The sequence below is a fragment of the Falco cherrug genome, chromosome 3 (genome assembly GCF_023634085.1).
Source record: "Falco cherrug isolate bFalChe1 chromosome 3, bFalChe1.pri, whole genome shotgun sequence".
Lineage (NCBI taxonomy): Eukaryota > Metazoa > Chordata > Aves > Falconiformes > Falconidae > Falco > Falco cherrug.
In genome coordinates, this window is record NC_073699.1 from 10,440,729 (window position 1) to 10,462,891 (window position 22,163).

A 22,163-nucleotide genomic window follows, 5' to 3' on the forward strand; every position below is an offset into this window, starting at 1 on the left:
ACATTGACAGAGGAGGTTACCTACATGAGTTTGTGAGCTGTGTTCCAGTGAGCAGTAAAAATATTCAATCTCGACTGCTTGTGCTGGTCTGCACAATCTCATGAGCTACATCCAGGGGAGGACCAAACATCTTTTTATGTTTGCTCATACTGCAAAGGGTCTCGTGCAGAGGAGATTGCTTTCTTCAGTAATAAAAGTAAAGGTAGAGGAATGGTTCCTTTCTCCCAACTGCTTAGTGAACCGCCAGCTGTCATTCTTCCTCACCTTCACTTTATATATTCTTAGCATTTTAACATCCCTCAAAGTTTTCCACTAAAAATGTTTTCTGGATAGCAATGGAAAGCCTCAGTCTTGCATGAACACAATTAAGAAAGCCTACTGTAGTCCCTTAGTTCAGTAGTTATAAAGATATTCGTGTTTTGGAGTAAAATGGAAAATATCAATGGTCAAGGAAAAATTCATCAAGAGAATGAATTTTGAAGTCTATAAATGTTTTCTGAGTGTGTTCTTCTAACTTCTAATGCTAATGTTAATTGGGAATAGAGGTTCCTTTATTATCTACCTTAAGTCTCCCTTTTCTATTGGGTTTTTTAATCTTTCTGTTCCCATTTTATGAGAATAATTGACTAAGTTCCAGAAATGAATTAAAAGCATGAGATGAACTTAGACATATTAGTTAAAAAGAGAATGTGAAAAATCTGAAGAGAACTTCTAAACCCCAGGCTCTTTGACTAGTATACCTGATGAAAATCGAGAAGGATAAATCTCTCACTTTGTCAAAAGAAACTTCAACATTCTCAAATATTCTTTCAGTGGGAGGCTGCATTACTGGTGACTTTGAAGACAAACATGAGTTTTTCAGAATTCTAAGCAGAGGCCATTAAAGGTGTGACAAATCTGAGGCATTTTACAGATGACCCTTTTTGACAGAAACATGATGTGGATTAATTAAGAGCAAAATAACCAAGGGAAATTTTTTTCTTTGAATGAGCACACACAGGGACACGCAGTTTTAAAATGTCAGTCTGTAAGGAATGTAACCCCATTGCTCCATCTTGTTATCTTGTTGCATTTCAAGGAGTGACTTTGCCATCTTCTACTGGTAGTTTCATTTAATTGGTGAAAGTAAAATTAAGTTTGTCATATAACCAATTCATTCTTCTACAGACTTCAGAAGGTGTATGTTAGCTGATTATAAAAAAGTTTGAATATATAATTCTTTCAACAAAAATAAATTTTCTTAGTAATAAGAACAAGGGAGTTACGGATTAAAAAAATAAAATAAAATGTTTTTTTTTTCCCCATTTTATCATGCAAAGTGTATTCTCATTGAAAGGATTCTATTTCTTGTGCTTTTTGAGGGTGAGCTCTCATGAAAGTATAGATCATAGCTTAAGACACTGTTACTTCAACATTGTTTTCTTACTGGCATGTCACTGCTAAAGCAAGACTCATTAACTGCTTTGTGTAACAGCATAATAACTTCTAAGGAAGTGGAACTCAAGCTTGGGAAAGGTTTATATGTGCCTATGCATTCATATTTTCTTATTATTTTGGTATTTTATTCCCAAAACTCTTTAAGGGACTGATAAAAAGCTTTTACTATTTTCCGTATCAGATTTTATTCAATATTGTGATGACACTTTCACATTCATAACAAAGAAATTGACCGTTTCTTAGCACACAGTGTGACAGTATGCAATAACTCCAACCACTTTCTCCTACCTCAGTTCCAGAGTAACTTGCATTTATATTGATATAACAGTGACTTCAAGACTCATTCCATACTTTCCACCATCTTTTTATTTATTTTTGGATATGGTTAATGAACCACAGCGAACAACCACTATTAGCATCTTGCTACCTAAATTTTGGCAGGTGTGTCTAATTCTTACACAGTTATTGTGCTAAGAAACCGTGTTTAAATTGAGGATGTTGTGGAATAGTGAGTGTTTCAAAAGGCTTAATACCCCCTGTGTATTTTGCAGACAATCCTGGGCTAGTGAGCCATGTTCCAGTTGGTGTTAGAATCCTGGACGTCAATGACAACCCTCCAGAACTTGCCAGAGAGTATGATGTAGTGGTCTGTGAGAATGCAAAGCCTGGTCAGGTAACTTTCACACCTATCGTTCTCCCAGTGAGAAACAATTATTACTTCATTTGTTAATGCCACATATGAAAGAAGTTTGATTCAGGGAACACATGTCATAATTCCTTCTGATCTCATTTTTGTATTTCATGTTTTATTCAACTTTTTAATTGAATTAGGCTGAAGGAAGAAGATTTGGAAATTTCTTCAATATATCTCTCTTGTTGCTGCAAAAAAATATCTAAACTATCTTCAGTAGACAGGCAAAACTTTAATTTTGTCAGATAAGTGATGGAGTTTGACAAACCACTATTATGAAGAAAATGTATGAAGCAGATTTAACATCTCTCATCTAAGTGCCGCATGGTAGCAAGGTTTCAAACACACTCACTACAATGTCTGGTTAACATAGCTGCCATCCTCGCTCTACTTGGTGATTGCCGTTGTCTGTACAGTGTCATTATGGAAAAGATGTTGAATAGGTTTTTCACAACTGTTAAGATGGGGAGGGTCAGAACTGAGACTGAATAGCTGAATCACATTCCAGCGACTGCTCCTGTGATCAATAAACTTCATTGCAGTCCATGGTTTGACAATTTTACCAAGTGCTTTTGCTTTAGCAAAAAAAAATAAATAAATAAATCTATGTTCATAGATTGAGCTTTTACCCAGCATTCTGTGCTGGTTTTGCGTTGTTAGGTTGTAAGGTGCAGTTGTGAGCTCATATCTTCCATGAGGAATATATTACTAGTAGTAAAGTTTTCTCAGCAAATATGTAAAAGCAGTGTACATAAATGCGTAGTGGCATATTTCTGGTTTTAGTGTTGAGACTATATAAATGCTGTTCTTTGTTGGACTGCAGGCTGACCAAAATTATCTTCTCTAACAGTGGCCAAAAGCTGACACCTGAGAGTATAAGAACATGGCAAGCGTGTTTGATACTTACCCCAAGTACTTGCACAGATTATTTCCTATCCAAACATGGTTTCTGGTTTTAATAATCCTTTAATAACCATCGCATATGAATCTGTCTAACTTTTCCTAATAAACATAAACTTTTGATGTATACTACCTCATGCATCAAGGAATTTTGCAGTTTAATTCCATGTTTCAGAAAGACCTAGCATCTTCTTTCTTTTTTTCCACTTTTTTTTAATCTTCCCATGCTGTCTTCAATCAATATTTACCAGTTCTTGTGTTGGGGCTGGGGGGAGGGAGAGAGAGAGATAGGGAGCAGTTGATCCCCATTTATTATCTCTGTGCCATTCATAAATCTCTAGCACATTGCTCCTCAGCCATCTCTTGTCCAGACTGAAAAGTCCTACTTAACTTGGACAAGCTGTGATAAAAAGCCCTTTTAGACTTTTGATCATTTATCTTCCTCTCCTCTAAACTTTCTCCAACTCCTCTCTATTCACCTTGAGATGGGGAATCATGATTCAGGATGCAGGTATGCCGTGGTTTATAATTCTTATCATAGTTCATGCTTCACAGTATATGAGGATCTCTGCTTTGTTCTCTATTCCTTTCCTAGCAATTTCTAACAGTGGCTTTGCTTTTTAACCACTAGTAAGCACTGAACGCAAAAAAACTGCCTGCCATAACGCCAGTATCATTAGAAGTAATGGTCGGCTCATGATCATCGTCATGTATGTGAAGTTAAGACTTTATGTCTATGTGTTTTGAATTTCACCTGGGTTTTTATTGCCTGGCTACTGAGTATTGGAAGGTCTTTAGTGCCAGCTCTTCCTCTTTTCTTCCTTGAACAACTCAGTATCATAAGTCAATTTGGTGGCCTGATTATTCACAGTCTTTATAAGCTGTTAATTGTTACACTGACCAGCAAGTGGCCTAGCATAAATCTGTGTGGAACAGGAAATCTCTGTGACTTCCTCTTCGGGTGGAACAGACCATTTACAGGAGAGACCCTGTTTTCTGTCTTTTGAGCAATTACCTGTGCTGGGACCTTCCCTCCTATCTCATGACTGCATAGTTTTCCTCAGTGCTCTTAGTGAGACACCTTACTCAAAGCTTTTGAAAATCTAAGTAGGTCTGTCTATCAACTGAATATCTCTAATTAACATGCTTATTAAACTAAAAATAATGTTCTGAACACCTCAAATCAAGCCAAATACAGAAGAATTAAAACTTTTAAAGGACTAATTAAAAAAAATAACATCTCTTAAGCATTTATTGCGATTTGCAATTGCTTTCAACATAATCTGATATTTTTAAAATTACATGATTTAACAATCATTGTTAAAATGTTATAATTAATAATAAGCTAAAGCATGCAGTGGAGCTAGCACAGAAATTCTCTGTTTGATGGGGCTGTTGCTGTTGGTGAGTAGCTAATGTTTCTTATTAGAAAAGTTTTAACTCTCCAGTAATAGCTCTCCAAATGGAATTTGAGTGAGATATTTAAAGGATAAAAAAATTTTACTGTAAAAGCATTTGCTCCTGATTTGGGTCAGTGTTGTATTTCTCTCTGAGCTACTGTTGCAAGTGAATGACTCCTGGCCTCTAGCATTGCAGTTTAACAGCCAAGATTACCACTAGCATGAAGGACTCTACAAGCAGCAGTTTAATATGGAAGGCTGGATCAGCATGCTGTTGTATTCTTAAACTAACAGGACTCCCTTACATACATGAAATACACTAATTTTTATTTGCATTGCACAACAAGGCTTCAGAAAAGATTGTGGTACCATTGCACTGTACAAAAAAGCAAAACTAAAAACAAAACACAAAAGTACATGGCACTTACTCAGAAGATCTTACTATCTAGTTTAAAAAAGAAAATTACAATGTTCAACAAATATTAAGGAGGGACAAATAAACAAGGATTACAGAACAAGACAAGTGTTCCATATTCTAAAAAGCATGCCCAGCTGGATGGTTTTGAATCACTGAAAAGGCAGTATTTAGCCTGAGTTATCTGTCATCTTGTGAGAATGATTCATAAGATTTATCACTAAAGAACAAGTTCTGTCAGATACTGCCAGGCACTTTTGCTTGACTAGTGCTTTGAGACTGGGATCTAGCCCTGCATGACTTGCAGGAGTACGTACTTCATTCCTCAGCACATCTGTTTTGAATTAATTGTATGCAAGATAAACTAACCAATACTTCCTCATTGGAAGCCTTTTTGTGTTTGCTTGTTTGTTTTCAGAAGAGGCTTCTATGGAAAGAAATTACAGTATCATTTAATTGCACAGCCTCTATCTCCTGCTTCTTTTTACCTCCGCAGCTCAATTTATTTACTTTAAAAAACCCAAGAAAACCCAACAAAAAACAATAAAACTTAAGGAACTAAGTGCTTAAAGGAACCCCTCTAAGGAATGTCGAACAGAAAATGCTTGTGAGAAGATGGTAATTTCCACACTGCAGTGACAGCTTTAGTCCCGTAGCAGTCAACTTGTTGAGAAGATACACTAAGTGTCTCCAGCAGCTTCCAGGTGATTGCCTGGTAGATACTGTATATTAAAGTAGATAAAGCAGCTGTGATTTGATCTTAGATGGCATTCAGACATGGAGAACTCTTGACTTAGAAATGTACTGATTTTGTGAATGATTGTGAAATTTAGCCAATGTAGGAAAAGAAAATTCTGCCATCTTCCACAAAATGAACTTGTAAATTAAATTTTCCTTTTCTTTAAATGCTTTGTTCTGGAAAGTGAAGGAGTGAATCATTGACAGTTTTCTGAATGTTTCAGTGTTTGTCCTGGCAGAGTATAAACGTATTAAAATAGGTTAGATTAAAATCTAACTATAACTGTTAGCCATAGTCACTATATCTCTCCAAAGATAACATTTTTTCTGGGTGTTTTTCAGAGGAGTAATAGAAGAAGTTGTGATAGCGGTGAAATGTCATTTTCCTGACACTATCCATCACTGTAAATTAACACACAGGTGTGTATATGTGTACACACTGTACACACATGCACACACACACACACAAACACAAACAACTTTTGTAGAATCAGGGTGTATAAATATTGCGCTTCCAACATGAGCTACCTCACTCTGGATGCTGTTATTTCTGATAGTCAAAGGAAATCAATGTTAGCTGGCAGGGAATGCCTCTGCTATAAGCTTTTTGTGTGTATATTTACTTGTTTATTGATTCACTTCTGAAAAGGATCTGAGTAGAATTTAGCACCTGCTGTCTATCGGCTTCAATTAGCTCTCCTCTGTTCTTGAAATTCTCTCTTTTCTTACTAACTCTTCCCTTTAAATAATAGCGTAATCCTTTAGTTTCATTGCTGCACTGCTGTGGACTGAGCTTTACAGCAGCTGAGGTGCTATGTTTAAATTTTTATTTTAAACAGCTTTGGTAAGGTGCATGTTAATGTCTGCTGATAGACCATTAATTAGTTAACCTATTAGTTAGAAAGGTGTTAACAGTACATTTGGGTGTCAAGAGGACACACTTGTTCCTCACCTCTGAATGAATGTCTTTTAGAAATCTTTTCCTTAGAAAGCAAGAGCCGTTTCTGAAGGAGTGTGAACTTTGTATAAAGATGTATCTGTCAAAAATATTTTGACCTGTGCTATTACACATACAGTGTCTATTTTCCACATGGAAAACTATGATTTCTGTACCATCTGGTGCTATACTTTTTACATACATTGATGAATTCAGGGGATGTAGACAGTATGTTTTGTTAAGATTTAAAATTAGTTTTAAAACCAAATAAATCTCAAACCAGTCTTGTGGCACTGAGGCCTTGATCAAAGGTATTTTTGTTGCAAAATGGCATGTTCTTGAAGCAAGATTCTGTGAAAGTTTTATGTAAGAGGGCAACAAGACAGCAACAGGACAGAAGTTTTATCTACTAGGCTGTCAAATAAAAGCTGAAGATGCATGGCACAATGTTATATTTGATAAACAGCACTGTGGATTTGTAAACAATACTTAATACATTAGTATATTTTTAAATGTCTTAACTGAATTTTTTGCAGTTATGTGCAGTATTTTACAGTACTTTTAGTATTTGAGTAATTATAGAAACAATCTTTTGAAAATATTCTTCCATCAACTTTTTTTTTTTTTTTTTTAATGTTACTTTGCCTCATAGCATTTCAACATTATTAAGTAATCTATAGCTAAGGTAATCTTATATTTCTGTTTTATATGTCAGTTGTTTTAATAACAAATTATAACACCTTTCCAAAATCCATTAGAGAACAAGTAGCTTTTGCCGAACTCCTTCACCCATATTGCCATGACTGATAAACTACATGATTATAGATGTTTCAGGTTTATCTTATTCTGCTTCAGTTCAGCAAAAAAGTATTACAACAGGTTTTTAAAATATTCTCTGCAATTATTCATCAGTATTGTTAATTCTCTCAGGTGTGTATAGTCAATATAAAGTTCTGTATTGTATAAGGACAATGGAACAAGCACTGTACTCTGTTGGCTTTAAAATGTATTTGTTTTGCCTCTTTTGTGTGAATGGAGGTAGAGAACTGTGTGCTGTCTTTTAAAACAGACCATACAACTTGAGCCCACACTGTTTATGCTTAAGTTTCAGTCCAGACAGACTGCAGCTCAACACTGCACAGAAAAATTCTCATGAAAAAAGCACTTTCCCTCTGCCTTTTGCGTTTCCCTCAGGATATCTATCAGCTCTGTGCAGCAGTCTGTGTGGGCTTCACTGCCTATATCACAAGAACGACTTTTTATGAAATTCTACTATAGCACTTGAGCTTCCAGACCCAGCATGAAAATGAAAGCAGAGGTAGAATTATTGCTTGGTCACACATTCCAAAAGCTTAGCTCAGTTTTAGTAGAAAGTAAATTTTAAAAACCACTAGGGCTTTTGAATGCAAAGGTCCCACCTTTCAAAATTCCTCTGCTATACATGGTTGCTACACCTAATTCTGTTCCTTTTGACCAAACAAAACTAAACCCAGGAGTGGCTGCTGTTCTTCCTCTTCTGTTCTGCAGCTATTTAAAACTGATTCATAGCAGGAGTTTTAAACAGAGAGCTGGTATTATACACCTTCCATTTTGGTTAAACGTTTATTTTTGCTAACCGATACTGAAGCGTATCCAATTATCAGGGTGGCAAGCAGGTGATGCTCCTCATAGACCATCCTGGTTCAGGCTGAATTGTCGCTCTGTAGAAACAGATATGTAGGTGAAACTGTAATTGTGAAAGCCACCAGGATGCCACACAGATGGTGAAAATCTCCGTACCAAGTCCTGACCATACCAGAATGTCAGAAAGTATAGATGCTTTAGATGCTTCTACCAGGCTCTGAAGTGTGGTTGCGAAAGTGTTCCATGCTAGAGAAATCAGGGTAATGGCCCAGTCATTGGTCGAATTTAGCAGCAGTCAAGTAGAATATTGAAATAAGCCAAGTTTGAACATCCTGCTGAGGTCAGGCACTATTTGGGTCAACTTCAAATTTCAACACATTCACTGTTAATTTTTATTTCAGGTAATTCAGACTATCACTGCAACTGACAAAGATAACTCTGCAAATGGGGCAAGATTCCATTTTTCCCTTGATGAAGGGCTTTCTTTGAATCCCAACTTTACTCTAAGGGACAATGAAGGTAAATCAAACTCACAAATCTCAAAGAAATGGGTCTCTGTTTCATCTGGGATGTCTCTTCGAACAGTACTATTTCCATACGTTCCTCAGAAGAAGGGGAAAAGTGTAATCTGTCACCATAGAACAGGCTTATATCAAGGACATGGTGTATAACATATATTGCAAACTATGAGTAATCAGATACTGCATTTTATTTTTATATTGCATTTTATTTCAGAATGTATACTTCATACATTCAGGAATGTTTTTAAAAAGTGGATTCATGAAAAAAGATGTTGGCAATTTGATCTATTTCTAGGTGAATAGCACTGAGTGGGTAGTGTCAAGGTTGTTGCCGGTTATTGCTTAAAGGAGAAAGTAAGAATTTAAGGGGCATAAAAAAAGTTGAATTTCATGCTTACTTTTACAGACATGATACCAAGAGCATCATTGCTTCCTGGATGATAGTCTATCATTTCATGCCCTTCCTAATAAAGTGTGCATAAAAAATACTATCAGAAATTCATAGCAGATAGGCCCAGAAGGAAAAGGGCCTTTAGAGTCACCCAGCCAAGTGGTTTTGAACATTTCTTGAATCAAAGAACCACCCAGCCTTTCAAAAAAAAAACCCCAGATCAGCCTTACTCTTCGTTGAGTATTGTTTCATGGTTTCCATTTTGCAGCCTGATGAAAATGAGAGTAAACTTTTTACTACTTATCTGTAGCTTTTCGCCTGACCTTTTGTGTGTGTCTGTGTTGTGGTTTTGTTTGTGTGCATGTGTGGAAGTGCCAGGGCTTGGCTTTATTTTACAGTGTTTTTTTGCACTAGTGCCGTGGAAAGCATTCTGAATTCTTACAGATCACTACTCATCTGTAATGGCTGAAAAGCATTAACTCCATCGTTGGTACATATGGTACATACAGGGTTAAGTAAAGCATTCTTCACCAATATTTTTTATCTGTTTATAAAACCTTTCAGGGAAGGTGACTGCATAATCTTCCTAAAGAATCTGTTCCAATGTTTAACTAACAGCAGAAAAAAAAAATCATGTCATGCTATTTATTCAGACTAGATTCATGGCCTTCATATTCTGGTTCCAAAAGTGATCAGTCCAATATGTATCAAAATTTAATGTATTAACATATTAAAAATATTCTTTAAGTGATGACTCCAGCACTTTCCCAGATTACTATATCAATTCTATTCAGATCATGATGGAGTGTTACAGCAAAAGCCAGAGGATTTTTCCTGAAATAAAGGAAGTGTACTGTTGTGTATTTTTGTATTTGCGTCTAAGAGTAAGATAAACTCATCGAGTACTGGGCAGTGGTCTCATGCGGGAGACCATGGCCACGTTCATCTCAATAGAAGAAACTTACATCAAGACATGCTTTTGAATAATTTTTATTAAAATCGTGGTTCATGATGAAGTAGATATTTTATGGTTTTGAACATGTTTTAATTGGGATCTATACTATATGTGTTTATAACAAGTGGAAAATTTAGTTTTATAATTTAAGGACTGCATGTCAGCATAAGTTATCTACTTACACAGCTTTATAGGACGGTGAGAACTTTTCATAACTCTCTTATGTGGCAGTGTCACACTTTGGATATAAGTATGCAGCAGTAAATGCTTGCTGCTTTCTTATTACCCCCCTGAGAGCAGTGAGCAGTGACTTTACCACCAACAGCAGAAGACAGTGTTTGGACTATCCTGAGTTGGATTTGGTACCAGAAGGTAGGGGAAGGAACTGGGAAAGGTGTCCTTTTAAGGTAGAGGCCTGTTGTGCATTATGTTTTTATTTCACCTAAGGAGATAAAAAAATTAAGTATGCATTTCCAGTAGCATCTTGCATAAAACTTGTACACATACAGAGACTTCAGAAACACAGCTTCAAATTTGCCCATGCAATTAATACAAGTTTAACTCAAATCATAACAAGAAATTTATCTTAAAAAGCAAAGCATCGTCACTGTTTTGCTCGACACATGACTGTTTGATTGTACTGTTTAAACACAGCCCTTTGTTGGGAACTTTTCTTTGTGATACCATCTATATGTAAAATATCAATGGGACACTTACAAAGTGCATTCACAATATCCAGTTCTCTAGCATTTACAACTTTCATCATTATCATCTATTTCTATTCAGAAATGGAATTTCTGTTAATCTTTGGTCTAGAAAATATCTGAGAGATGGTGGTCAGAAGAGGCTTTTCTTATGTCTGTGACAAGTTTGCACTTTTGAAAACTCATGGGTTTGACCGTTAGCTGTTAAAATAATCAGAATGCCCTTAACACAAGACAGCCGCTATTTTTACCTTTGAATTTAATAATTCTGTGAAGGCTGGTATTCTTGGAGGGTTACAGTTATTTGTTATGTTATGTTTCTTTAAAGAAAAAAAAAAATACAGCAGTTACCTTAAGAGAGTTTTCAATAATGTTTTGCAGAATGATAAAAATCTTGATGTCATGTTGAAAGTGGTAGTCAGTGGTAGCTGTATCTGTCACTGCAAAGCTAAATTTCTCTTGCAGTCATTTTTGTATCTAGTCATCCTCTCCCTTTATTTCTTCAGGAAAATGGATTAATTTCACAAAAATCTCAGTAGGTATTTTCTTCCCTTGTTTTCATAACTGAGAACAACAGAATTCTGCTCTTTGAGCCCAAATACACTGTTATGCGAATGTTCCCCTACTCCATGATCATCAATAGAGCAACAAGATCAAAAGACTCTACAACAGTGAATTGGGTCTTTAAATATTAACATTTATATCTATGCACTTTGACTGAAATCTAGAGAACTTGCAGAAGATTCTGTAATTTGTCCATACCTACCTGTATAGACTGCAGCAATATACAATCTCAGCATGTGTATGATTCAGGTTAATAAAATTCTCTATCTTCAGCAGAGGAAACAGCTATTAAAGCATCAGTCCAGATAGTTGATCATATGACAAGTGAAACTTTTTATCTCCTGGGCCTCAGCTTGTGCTTTTACTCAGTGACAATCCACAATGTTAAAGCTCCAGCCTTTGAATGTGTACCCTCATAATGCAGAGCTTAAAACCCTCAGGGAAATGTAGGTCAGGAGACAGCCACCGGGCTATATGAAATACACAGTCCAGCAGAACCTGCTGCTTGGATCACCTTCTGTATTCTGCTGGTATTTACATTTTTTCATTTAAAAAACAAAACCAGAAAAAAACAGACTACGATACTTTTTTTCCCTACTGGCTAGATTCTTAAGCTACAGTTGATTATTGTTATTTGAGGTTTTCTTGTATATGACAAAGTACTATTCAGAGGGACTAAATACTTAAAGAGTATGAACAAGAAAGAGCACAGCCAACAAAATGATGCACTATCTGTACACATGTAAGCAAGACGGAAGAGCTGCAATAGAATTTCTTTGCTATACAAGGAAGACACGTTAAGTTGTAATAATTTCCTGCAATTTTAGAAAGCAAACCCAGGGAAAAAGCCTTTTTGTTTGGGAATTGTACTTATGAAGGCTTTTCATTGAAAACAGGGCTGTTTGCAATTTATTCTATCCAGAAGAATGTTGCAATTTCTATTAAAACCTGAGAAGCCAAACACTTTTTTTTTTATCTGGAGATTCTCTTATGTTGCATTTCACATGCTAAGTAACTCAGCTCATTGTTATCTGTGTTCTTCTTACTTTGTTTTTTAGGATGTTATCATAGATAATTTTTTTAATGTTTTTTTCACTTTTGTGAAATATCTCAAATTTACATTTTTTTTGCCTAATCAGAAATATGTTCTTTTGGATGTTTTATTAAAAACTTGCCAGGGCAATATGAAACTAAAACCACCTTCTGTTGGGGAATCAGAGGAAAAATGAAAGAACTTCTTCCCAATAGAGCTGCCTCTGAGTACTGAGTTTTTAAAATTAGACATTTTTATCCTGAAAGGATCATAATAGTTTTCCAGATCCTTAAAGAATCAATATATTTGTCAAAATTTGTTAGCTTGATGAAAATGCATGTGAGCATATGTCATTGTTATGATATCCCCAACCGTTTATATATAGATACACATATTTGCATAAGCTATTTCTCTGTGAGTTTAAAAAATCCATTGCCTCTTTCTGCCTGTTTAGTTCCCTGTTAAAGACCTCTTTCAGATGTTACGCAGCAATTTTCAGGGACCTGGCAAAAGACTGAACCCTTAGAGAATAGTGCATGTAGGTGCAGGAGAACATTTATGAATTGTATGCACTGTAAAGCACTGTTTTTCCACTGGTATTTTTTGTCACACAATGTACAGTATACCGTGGATGCTCCATTGGGTATTGTAAATTTCCTGGACCGTAAGTGTTTGTGCAGAGACTGTGCACATTCACTCAACAGCCCCAATACGATTTGTACATTCTCTAACTGTAATAAATTGAGACGGTCAACTTCTAAAAGTAGACAGAGTTTACCTTACTTGCAAGGAAGAACAACTCCCTAGAGAACGCTTAGCATTTTTTCTCCTCTCCTTTTATTTCTTCAGGACAGAGGTTTCATTTCACAAAAATATTTGCAGTTTTATTTTTTCCCTCTGCTCACTTTTCTCAAAGATCTGGCCCTTTGAAAATTACCCATTGCTGGAGAATGTTGTGGAGTTGGAACAAAGGTAGGACATTTTTCTGATACTATCCTTTTGGATATTCCTTTTTCTTAATGTTAAGCCGCAAGATACTTTAATACCCACAGAAGTAGAGACCTAGTTTACTATAAAATCTGGAGCACAATTAGTTCAATGGCATCTGTATAAAATGAAATTTGTAATGTGTTCATCCACCCATGCCTGTGATGCAAATTAACGTTTTTCTTGTGTCACAGATCAAAAATGAGTAAAACCAAAATCAATTTTACTTGGCATTGCTGTTATTTAGGAAGAGACCAACATCCAGAGAGTATTTCACCCAGCATGAATTCCCGTGCAGAAGTTTCTGTTTAACTGTCTTCCCTGACATGTGCAAAATTCTCTCCAACCATATTGCAGAAGACATCTGTAGCAGGCCAGACTTCTGGGCTTTAAAGTTGCAAATAAACATGCCAGATCGTGACAATGTCTAAGTTCCTTTAGAGTGTCTGGTGGTGTCAAAAAAAGATCAGGTTGAAACCCCCTGGTTTGCAGCCCAACATGAGCAGGAAACAGCTACGTATTTTCCTGCCTTCATTTACATCAGGGTGGCATCCTGGCTCTGGTTATGTAGTATTGCAAGTTACTACTGCCCTTCCATGAAATTTCATCCTGTAAAGACTACAAGTTGTAACTTGGGAAAAATGGTATCTGAGAAAGCGCAAAGTTAGCATTATGCATGGTGGCTGTAAGTACAGCCCATAGAAATGCTGTTACTCTAAACGGGTTGAATGCCTGAGCAGGTTTTATCACATAATCAGCGTATGAAGATAAAAAAGGAATTGTACCATGAGTACAAAGGATATGAAACCGTGACTAGCTACCATAGAGGGAGGCATTTTTCTTCCTCAGACCTCTGCAACATCTTTTGATCATTTTTTCATTGGAGAAAGTTCTATCATTTAAAAAAGATTGATCTGATAGTTAAGTTACAGCATAGCGTATAGGTTCTTCATGCATTTCTTTCCAGTGCTGTTACCTGCTGGTGTTTTACAAACAAGTGCATAAGCAAATAACTGTGTTTCAGACCAAAAAGTCTTCTATGTTGCTTTTAATTTTTGCTACTCCCTGAACTAGAAATTGGCGAGAGCTTTTTGCCCGTTGGCAATAGCTTTGAAATTAGCACAAAAGAAAATAATTTACAAGAGTTATCGGTAAAGAAATTAAACAGATATGCCTATCAATATAGTGCCACATAAACAAACAAACTGGTCTGACTTTAGAAGTATAAGAAATGCAAATCATTCCAGTGTACTTTCATTGGGTTTAGTTAGTTATGACTTCTCAGAAAATTTATAGAAGTTGAACTGCTGATATAAGCAGAGCTGAAAATTAAGACCTCTTGAGCTATAAAAAGGTTTTTACTCTATTTTTTGCTTCCATTTCTCTTGTGTCTACCTGTAATGCATAAAATGTCAAAGGAATTCTCAAATTGTGAATAATAAATGAGTATCCTCCAGAGTGCTCCGGTAGTCACCTTCCATGGTGTTTTCATTGTATCTCAGCTGTCTTGATTTTCCTATGCCCTCTTTTGTTACAAAGCTATGTAAAAAAGGCAGAGATGACAGAAAGAGGAATGCGATAAAGCCTTGTATAAAGCGTGCAGTCTGGCTTAACAAACTACATCTTCGGAGTGTGAAGAGCTGCTGTGTTAGAGCTGTGCAGAATTTCCCATGTGTAACCTCAAATTCACTTGAGATGAATCTGAAGTTCTAATTGCCGTATTTGCAAAGCACAGCCCAAATATGAGAAAGTTTAGATCATGAAATGGGGCAATGTGTGCCACAAGGAACCGGATAAATTTTCTTTCCCTATGCTGGAGCTGTTAATTTCCCTTAGCAGTCAGCCCTTTCATCTCCAGCGAGTCCTAGTTCTTATCGTATTTCTCAGAGGTGAAGTTTACAGTTTAAATATTTTGAGATAAAAAGGCCTTGCCTTCCAGGTCTAGAAGAGTCAGATTTGTTGTTTTCATCATCCTAGTGCTACTGCTGCTGTCCTATACACTTGTCTTCCCTGTCTATCTGCTGTATCTGTTTTCAGGTATCAAAGGAGTTTCTCAATCCATGACCCCTGTCCTCCCTTTCAATCTAGTTTTATTGCTGTAACTTTCCCACCTCCTCAGTAAACGCTTGCGTACATCATCAGCATCAGTCTTCATACTTGACTGCCTGTAGCTTTTACAGTTTCTGGGATTTTTTTGGTTTCATACTAAGGTCCTTCTCTTAAAAGTTCTGCCTTTTTAGCTTCTCTCTCAATGGGTCCTCCAATAGTTTTTGATAAGGAATGTAAACAATAAAAACATGGAAGCTTAGAACATCAGAACAGCTGTGAGGATGCAGTTAGTGCTGTATATTGGCTAAATTTTTATTATCCATTTTGTTGAACCTTTACATACATTTATCCTCAAGAATAGAGCTCTGACTAGAACATTAGAGACATGATTTCTGTATTATGCCGATGTCATTAGCTTTGATCATCTTCCACGATCCTTGATTCTCAGTGATCTTTGGAAAATCACTTCTTAGACACAGTTTCCTTCTCTGTTAAAATGTTAGAGATCTAAGTTGTAAAATATTCTAAACAACTTAATGAAAAAGAGTAGTACTTGAGGGCTGAGTTACTTTCCAGTGACTGACTTATATGTACACACAGGCATACACAAAGAGTTACTGTATCTGACTCTAATAGTGAAAGTAATAGTGAGAATTAAAACCTCTGATGCTATTGGGAACTAAAAATTTCCATGTCAGTGTCTTAAGAGAGTTATGGTCATACTTTTTATTTTCATTCAAATTTCTGAAATTGCATTGAAGGAAAAGCTTTACATTTGTTTTTTGAGAATGCTTATAATTGCGTATGTTGTTAGAGAATCTCCTGCTATGTGTCATGTAACACCTGTTTCTACAGAAATCTATTTACTACTCAAGAGAATACAACCAAGATAAATTCACCGTGGCAAATTTTTGAAATTAAAAATTTGAATCTGGCTTCTTCTTTGCCTAAAATTATGCCTTATACTAATATTTAGTTTTATGATGTTAAAGATATAAGAAAAACAATTTAATGTTAAATAAACAAATACAATGCTAAAATAAAAAAATGCCTGTTTTTTCAATCTGTACTTATTTTGTGTGGTATAAAAATGTCAGTTCATTGTTTGGCAAGACCTTCCACCCCAGAGAAGTGTGGTTTAATTATAGCTCTTCTGATTTTATTTTTTTTTTTTACTGGAACATTTGAATTATTTACTTTGTCTGTGTTGTCATTTTGGTATTTTCTTTGTATTTTTCTCACAGTGTTTATTTATCATCCTTACAATTTTTCCCCCATCTGTCCACAGTTAGCCTTATAGCATACATGCTCACATGTCAATGCCCTTTCCTTTACGTCTTCACCAGTAGTCTGTGCTTAAATCATTTCGTTACTGCTAGGTTACTGCTCAGGAATCCTCAGTTTGTCTTCATTATATTTGGTCTCTGATGCTTTTCTTTTCAGCCAGCATTTTCATCGCTGCTTCTGTAGCTGTATGGTGATACTGGATCCTTCACTCTTTTTTAGATTTATGCCAGAGAATGAAAGGAAGAAGTTACTCATTCCTGCTCAGATTTGAATACTGGGTCTTCTTTGGGTATAAGCCCAGGAAGATTCACATGGACAAAGTTTTGTAGGATTTTCTTACTTACATGAACAAAGTACCCGAACTGAAGAGTTTGGGGCTTCTAGACACTAACAGAAAATAGAGTATTAAGCAGAAGTGAAAGACTGTTCTGATTATTAGTAATAACACTTCATGTCACCTTTTGAATTTAGCAGTATAAGATCTGTGATGTTTTTCCTTTGGGATGAGAGACATGAGAGTTTTTAATACTAATGCTTTGCTCATGGAGATAGTGTTACTACCAACAGGGAATTACATTTCAAGTTGAGTTCTTCAACATATCCTTCGGTTTTTAAGGTATTATTTCTGGATAACTTTGTTGTGTGATCGTCATCATCTCATTTGTTGTAACTTGAAATATAATTCTCCTTAAAACTGTCACTTCTTCGAAATTGCTTTCTCTTTCTGTGCCAAAAAGTGCATATGGGCAGTGTTGTACTTCTCTAATGACTTCAATGGGATTTTTAGGTGACCACACAGACTTGTTTATTGTGGCAGTATTGTTGCTGAGAAAAAAGAACAGCAATCCACAAAGTAAAACAGGACTATGACTGTTCTCTTGCAATGAAGCTCAATAACCCAGGCTGTGTACGTTACATAGCGCTTGGCCTTGTACCTCCTCTGGACCCTGTGTAGTACCCAATGGAGCTCAGCTTTTATTATAATTTTTTTTTTCTCTTCTGAATTTATGAAATAATGTTGAAGTTGTATTGCAACCCAAAAGAGCGGGGTTAGCATGTCACAAAAGGAAGTTATGGGCTGCAGAGTGTGTAGCGCACAAGGTCGTGTAGGGACGTTAAAGGATCTACAGGCTGTTCGAATGATGTTGAAGCACTGTGTAAAATAGAGGGAGACAAACCTGGTGCACTCTTGTCCATACTGCCTGCTGGGAAGGGTCTTGGTGTATGTCATTAACTCTGACTGCGGTTGCGCGTTACGTGAGAGAGTCCTAGTTGGCTCAGACATACAAAATACCAAGGAGAGTGCTAAACTTCAGCAGTGTGAACAGTTGGTGTTCCAGGGATCACGCTTGCTCCCCAGCCTTGTTTTGTTTAACAACCTGCAACTGCAGAAGATAAAAAGAGAAATTGTTAGAGAAGAGCCCTGCTAATAATCTGTAATAAGTTGCATTTCAAGGAAGGAAAGCAATCATACGCTGGATTCTGAACAGCTAGAAAGTCAGTGGAGTTTTTCATGCATATGGAGGAAGTGGTGATGAAGCTTGTTTCCTAATGTAGAAAGGCAGAAGCAGCAGACATCACCTCATATATATATACTGCAAACATTAACTCCTTTTTATGGAAAATATGTATTCATTTGAAATTCCATACTAATCACAGATATGTGAGGTTTTTTTCTGCTTTTGGGCTGTATCTAGAGCTCAATCTGCCATTGCTTTGGCAGCAGACAGGCAGACCAGCAGGTTATTTTGTATTCTATGGTGGTTTCCCTATTTGAAACACTGAAGATTTTATCTGTGTCTTCCAGCAATATTAGGGAAGTTGAGAGTGACAGTCTAGCACAAAGAAATGGGCAAGATATTGTTAAAAAAAGCAAGCAAAAGATTTTTATGTGACATTGTGTAGCAGAAAGATAAAACAGCTGCTTACTTTGCCCCCTGATTATACCAATTATGTATTCAAAAATTAAAAGACTTGCAGGCAATCTACATCTGTTTAAACTGTACCTCTGTAATCCATGTTCCGTAAGATTATTTGCTTGTTATAGGAGTATTTTGAAATAGATCACTGAGCTATTGTTCGTGTACTGCATTTAATTAAAAGTGGAAGGCCAGACATGTATTAAAGAGCAAGCTGGTCCAAATTTTTAAAACAAGACTTGGAGTTTTCTGGGTTTTTTTAGAATTTTTTAATTTTAGAATTAGACTGGCAGAGCCTAGTAGGGCTTCCATGGGTGGGCATATTCTGTAATTATGGTCGTAAGACCACTGCTCACTCTGCTTTAGGGGAGAGTTTTCTTTCTACGATAAAAGCAATCTGAATTTCAGTGATTATCAAGCTTGATTTCTTCAGTGAATTGACTCAATTCTGTCACAGAACACTTTGTTCCCTAGTCTAATTGCAGAAAATGTGGAAATAATTGATTTCTTAACAATAAGATAATGAAAAAAAGCAGCATTAATGAGAATACTACAGTATGTTTTTATAAGGTTTCACAAGCCCAGAATAAGCAATATTAGGAGAACAGCTAAAGTTCTGCAGTTTTTGTAAAAATGGTAGAAATATTTGTGCATGTCATATTCTGTAGGTATATAGGAATTATTTCCAGAACCCTACACCAAAGGAAAATACTGGTTTACTGGACATCTTTTGATCAGCTCTGTGTTCGGGTTCTTCCGCAGGTTATTGAAAACACTTTAGTGTGTGTATGTGTGTGTGTGTGTGTGTGTGTAATAGCTTTGTAAGGAAAACAGTATATTTTGCCATAGGTATTTTATAATCTCTATGGAAATACAATTTCCACAGTGTAATGATCTTACTTTGTGTAGATTTTTTCAGATGAAAGAATTATATGTTCATCTCAATACAGTTCCAAAAAGGGTCTGTAAACGGAATTATTATAAAAGGCTTTATAAGTGGCTGGTGTCACGCCTCTAAAGAGGAAGTTGGCATGAATCTTGGGGTTCAGTCATAAAAACTATACCTTGACATGAACAAGTGGAAGAGAAATTCAAGGCCTGCTGAGAATAAATAGATAAATAAATACATAAATAGAAGTAATATTTTGCACCCCCTGCAAGCAAGAAAAAAACTTAATGAGTTTATAAAAAACAGCATGCTAGACATTTTCAAGAATATAAGTTAGGGGAGTGGAGAATAAAAGCTAATGAACTTCAGTGCAGTGGAACCTGATGTTCTTGGCTCAGCAGCAAGGGTATCACTTCCCACCTCATATGGATTTCTTGTGTGAAACCTGTTGCTAAATATATTATGTTATGATATTATGCTGATACGGGGCTATACCACCGGTTTTTCTCAGTATCACTGTCAGATGATACGCAAAAGCAAAATGTTGAGAGAAGTGAGTTAAAATGAATTTTAAAATTTGGCACAGAGCTTGATAGAAGATGTGGCGTGAAGAGTAGTCACCTAGTAAACAGTATCCAGTTTAAACAAAACCCACTCCTCCATTCAAATATGCAAGTTATCAGTCCTGTGGGCTAAAATATGCCACACTATCTGTGTTGTTGCACTAGATTTTCACAAAGTGCCACAGACATAATAAATCCACTTAATGCTGTACCTACAGTGGTAAGGAAATAGAAGAAATGTTCTGGTTTGTAAAAGGAAGAGAAACCCAGCAGATGTATTTCTGCATTTACCACCCCTGTGGTGTTTGCTAAAAAACTCCAAACCCACAACCCCACAATTTAACTGTGTAGCTGTTAATCATGGACAAGCATTACAGGTACATTTCTTCCAATGTGTCTTCCATTTCTCAGTCCCCATCTCTCTCTTTCTCCACAGCTGCTCATGTCTGATTTCTCACTGTCTCAATTTTTGATTTCTCTGTAGGCTCTTATTCAGAGGTCAATACTGTTAAAGTGGTGGCAACAGACTGGAATTAAATTTTAGACATATGAAAATAAGATTTAACTATACATTCTTGTAGCATTTCTTCCCACGCACTCTCTTTATGCCCCTTGAATTCTTGGACTTAAAGGAATACAGGTGGCAGCTTACTATTCTAATTAGTGTCTATAAATTCTCTTGCAATTTGTGTGTAATAAGCATTACAATTCTCATTGACTGTAATATATGCCATATGAACCTGTGGGTAACATTATGGTGACAACATCTTACATCACTATCTCCCCTTTGCTTACTTATCTTTAACCTCTACCAGTTCAGAACATGTAATATCTGCTTTTTTCCTCTTTCCTTCCCTTCCTCCATCCCCCTTCCCTGCCCTTGCCCTTCTTCCTGACCTCTCCACAGCATGAGTCTTTGGCCACTGTCCTTTCTGATGTTTTTTGAAAGCTCACTTGATCTATAAAGCCTATCAGAAACAGTAAAACAGGAAAGTTTAACTTTTACTAAATACTTTTTATAATTCTTCTAAGAATCAAGGGGATGTTATTAAATTATATGTTGTGGATTAATTATACAGATATCCTCAGAATTCCAGATATTCACATTTACAAGGGTCCATATTCTACCAACAGCATAACATGGGATTAAAACACTTGCAAACTGGGCCTAAAATGTTTGCCAAAGTACATTTTGACTCTAAGAAAAGTACATGAGCTTAAATAATCCTATTTATGTAATACTAATTACTTTCTCCTGCCTCTTCTTTTTCCTCATTGGCCACATATGCTTCCTGACAATTTTTAATTCTAGATTGTGCATTTTTACAGATTAGGACTGCCTAGTTTTAAGATGCCTTATGCTTCTACTCAACAGGAAATGTATGGTCCATAACATTATTTGGTTTTTTCTTCATTAAAATGATATTCTGGTTTTGATATTCGTAGATAATACAGCCAGTATCCTGACAAGACGAAGGAGATACAGTCGAACCACTCAAGATATCTATTACCTCCCAGTGTTGATTTCTGATGGTGGAGTGCCCCCTCTCAGCAGCAGCAGTACTCTCACAATTAGGGTTTGTGTGTGTGAAAGAGATGGAAGAGTAAGAACTTGCCATGCTGAAGCTTTCCTCTCCTCAGCTGGCTTGAGCACAGGAGCTTTAATCGCAATCCTGCTCTGTGTCATCATTCTTCTTGGTAAGCCACTTTTATTATTAAGTAATGCTATCCTTCCACTGGCTTTCTGAATGTGACAGGGCAGAAATTTTTAATACAACCTGTTTCTGAACCAGAGGCTGGCTGGTAGTAGTAGGTAATTAGAAGTATATAGCTGTGATTACAGGGAAGAGGTTTAGATAAAATTAATAGGAAAAATGCCTTTAAAGTACATTTGTGAATATTTAGAATCCACTAGGAACACTGGAAATTTTTTCAGAGGTTATCAAATAATTAGCACTGCAGGTCTTTTTTCTGTAATTTGGAACGTTCTCAAAAAGCCACTGGCTCTAATTCCATGTCTTAAAACAGTGTGAAAAATGATAGAAGATAGATGAGGAAAGCTTTTTTTTTAAAATGCATTACACTGTAAGAAGCACCATTAGCACTGTACAAAAGCCATTTCTTAATTACCTTAGTGGGATAAGCCGATAGGAATGCACA

At 36.2% G+C, this 22,163-nt stretch overlaps 1 protein-coding gene across 8 annotated transcripts in view; it reads left to right on the top strand.

The window, feature by feature from the left end:
* The window catches only part of CDH18 (cadherin 18), a 337,159-nt gene that overhangs the window by 304,056 nt on the left and 10,940 nt on the right, over positions 1-22,163 (top strand). For 7 of the 8 annotated variants that reach the window (XM_027812997.2, XM_027812999.2, XM_027812998.2 and 4 more), the window contains 3 exons: positions 1,989-2,110; positions 8,543-8,660; positions 21,450-21,701. In XM_027812997.2, coding sequence (XP_027668798.1) covers positions 1,989-2,110; positions 8,543-8,660; positions 21,450-21,701 — 492 coding nt within the window. Of the gene's footprint in view, positions 1-1,988; positions 2,111-8,542; positions 8,661-21,449; positions 21,702-22,163 lie in introns of those variants that run through there. The other variant, XM_055706003.1, reaches the window with a different exon arrangement.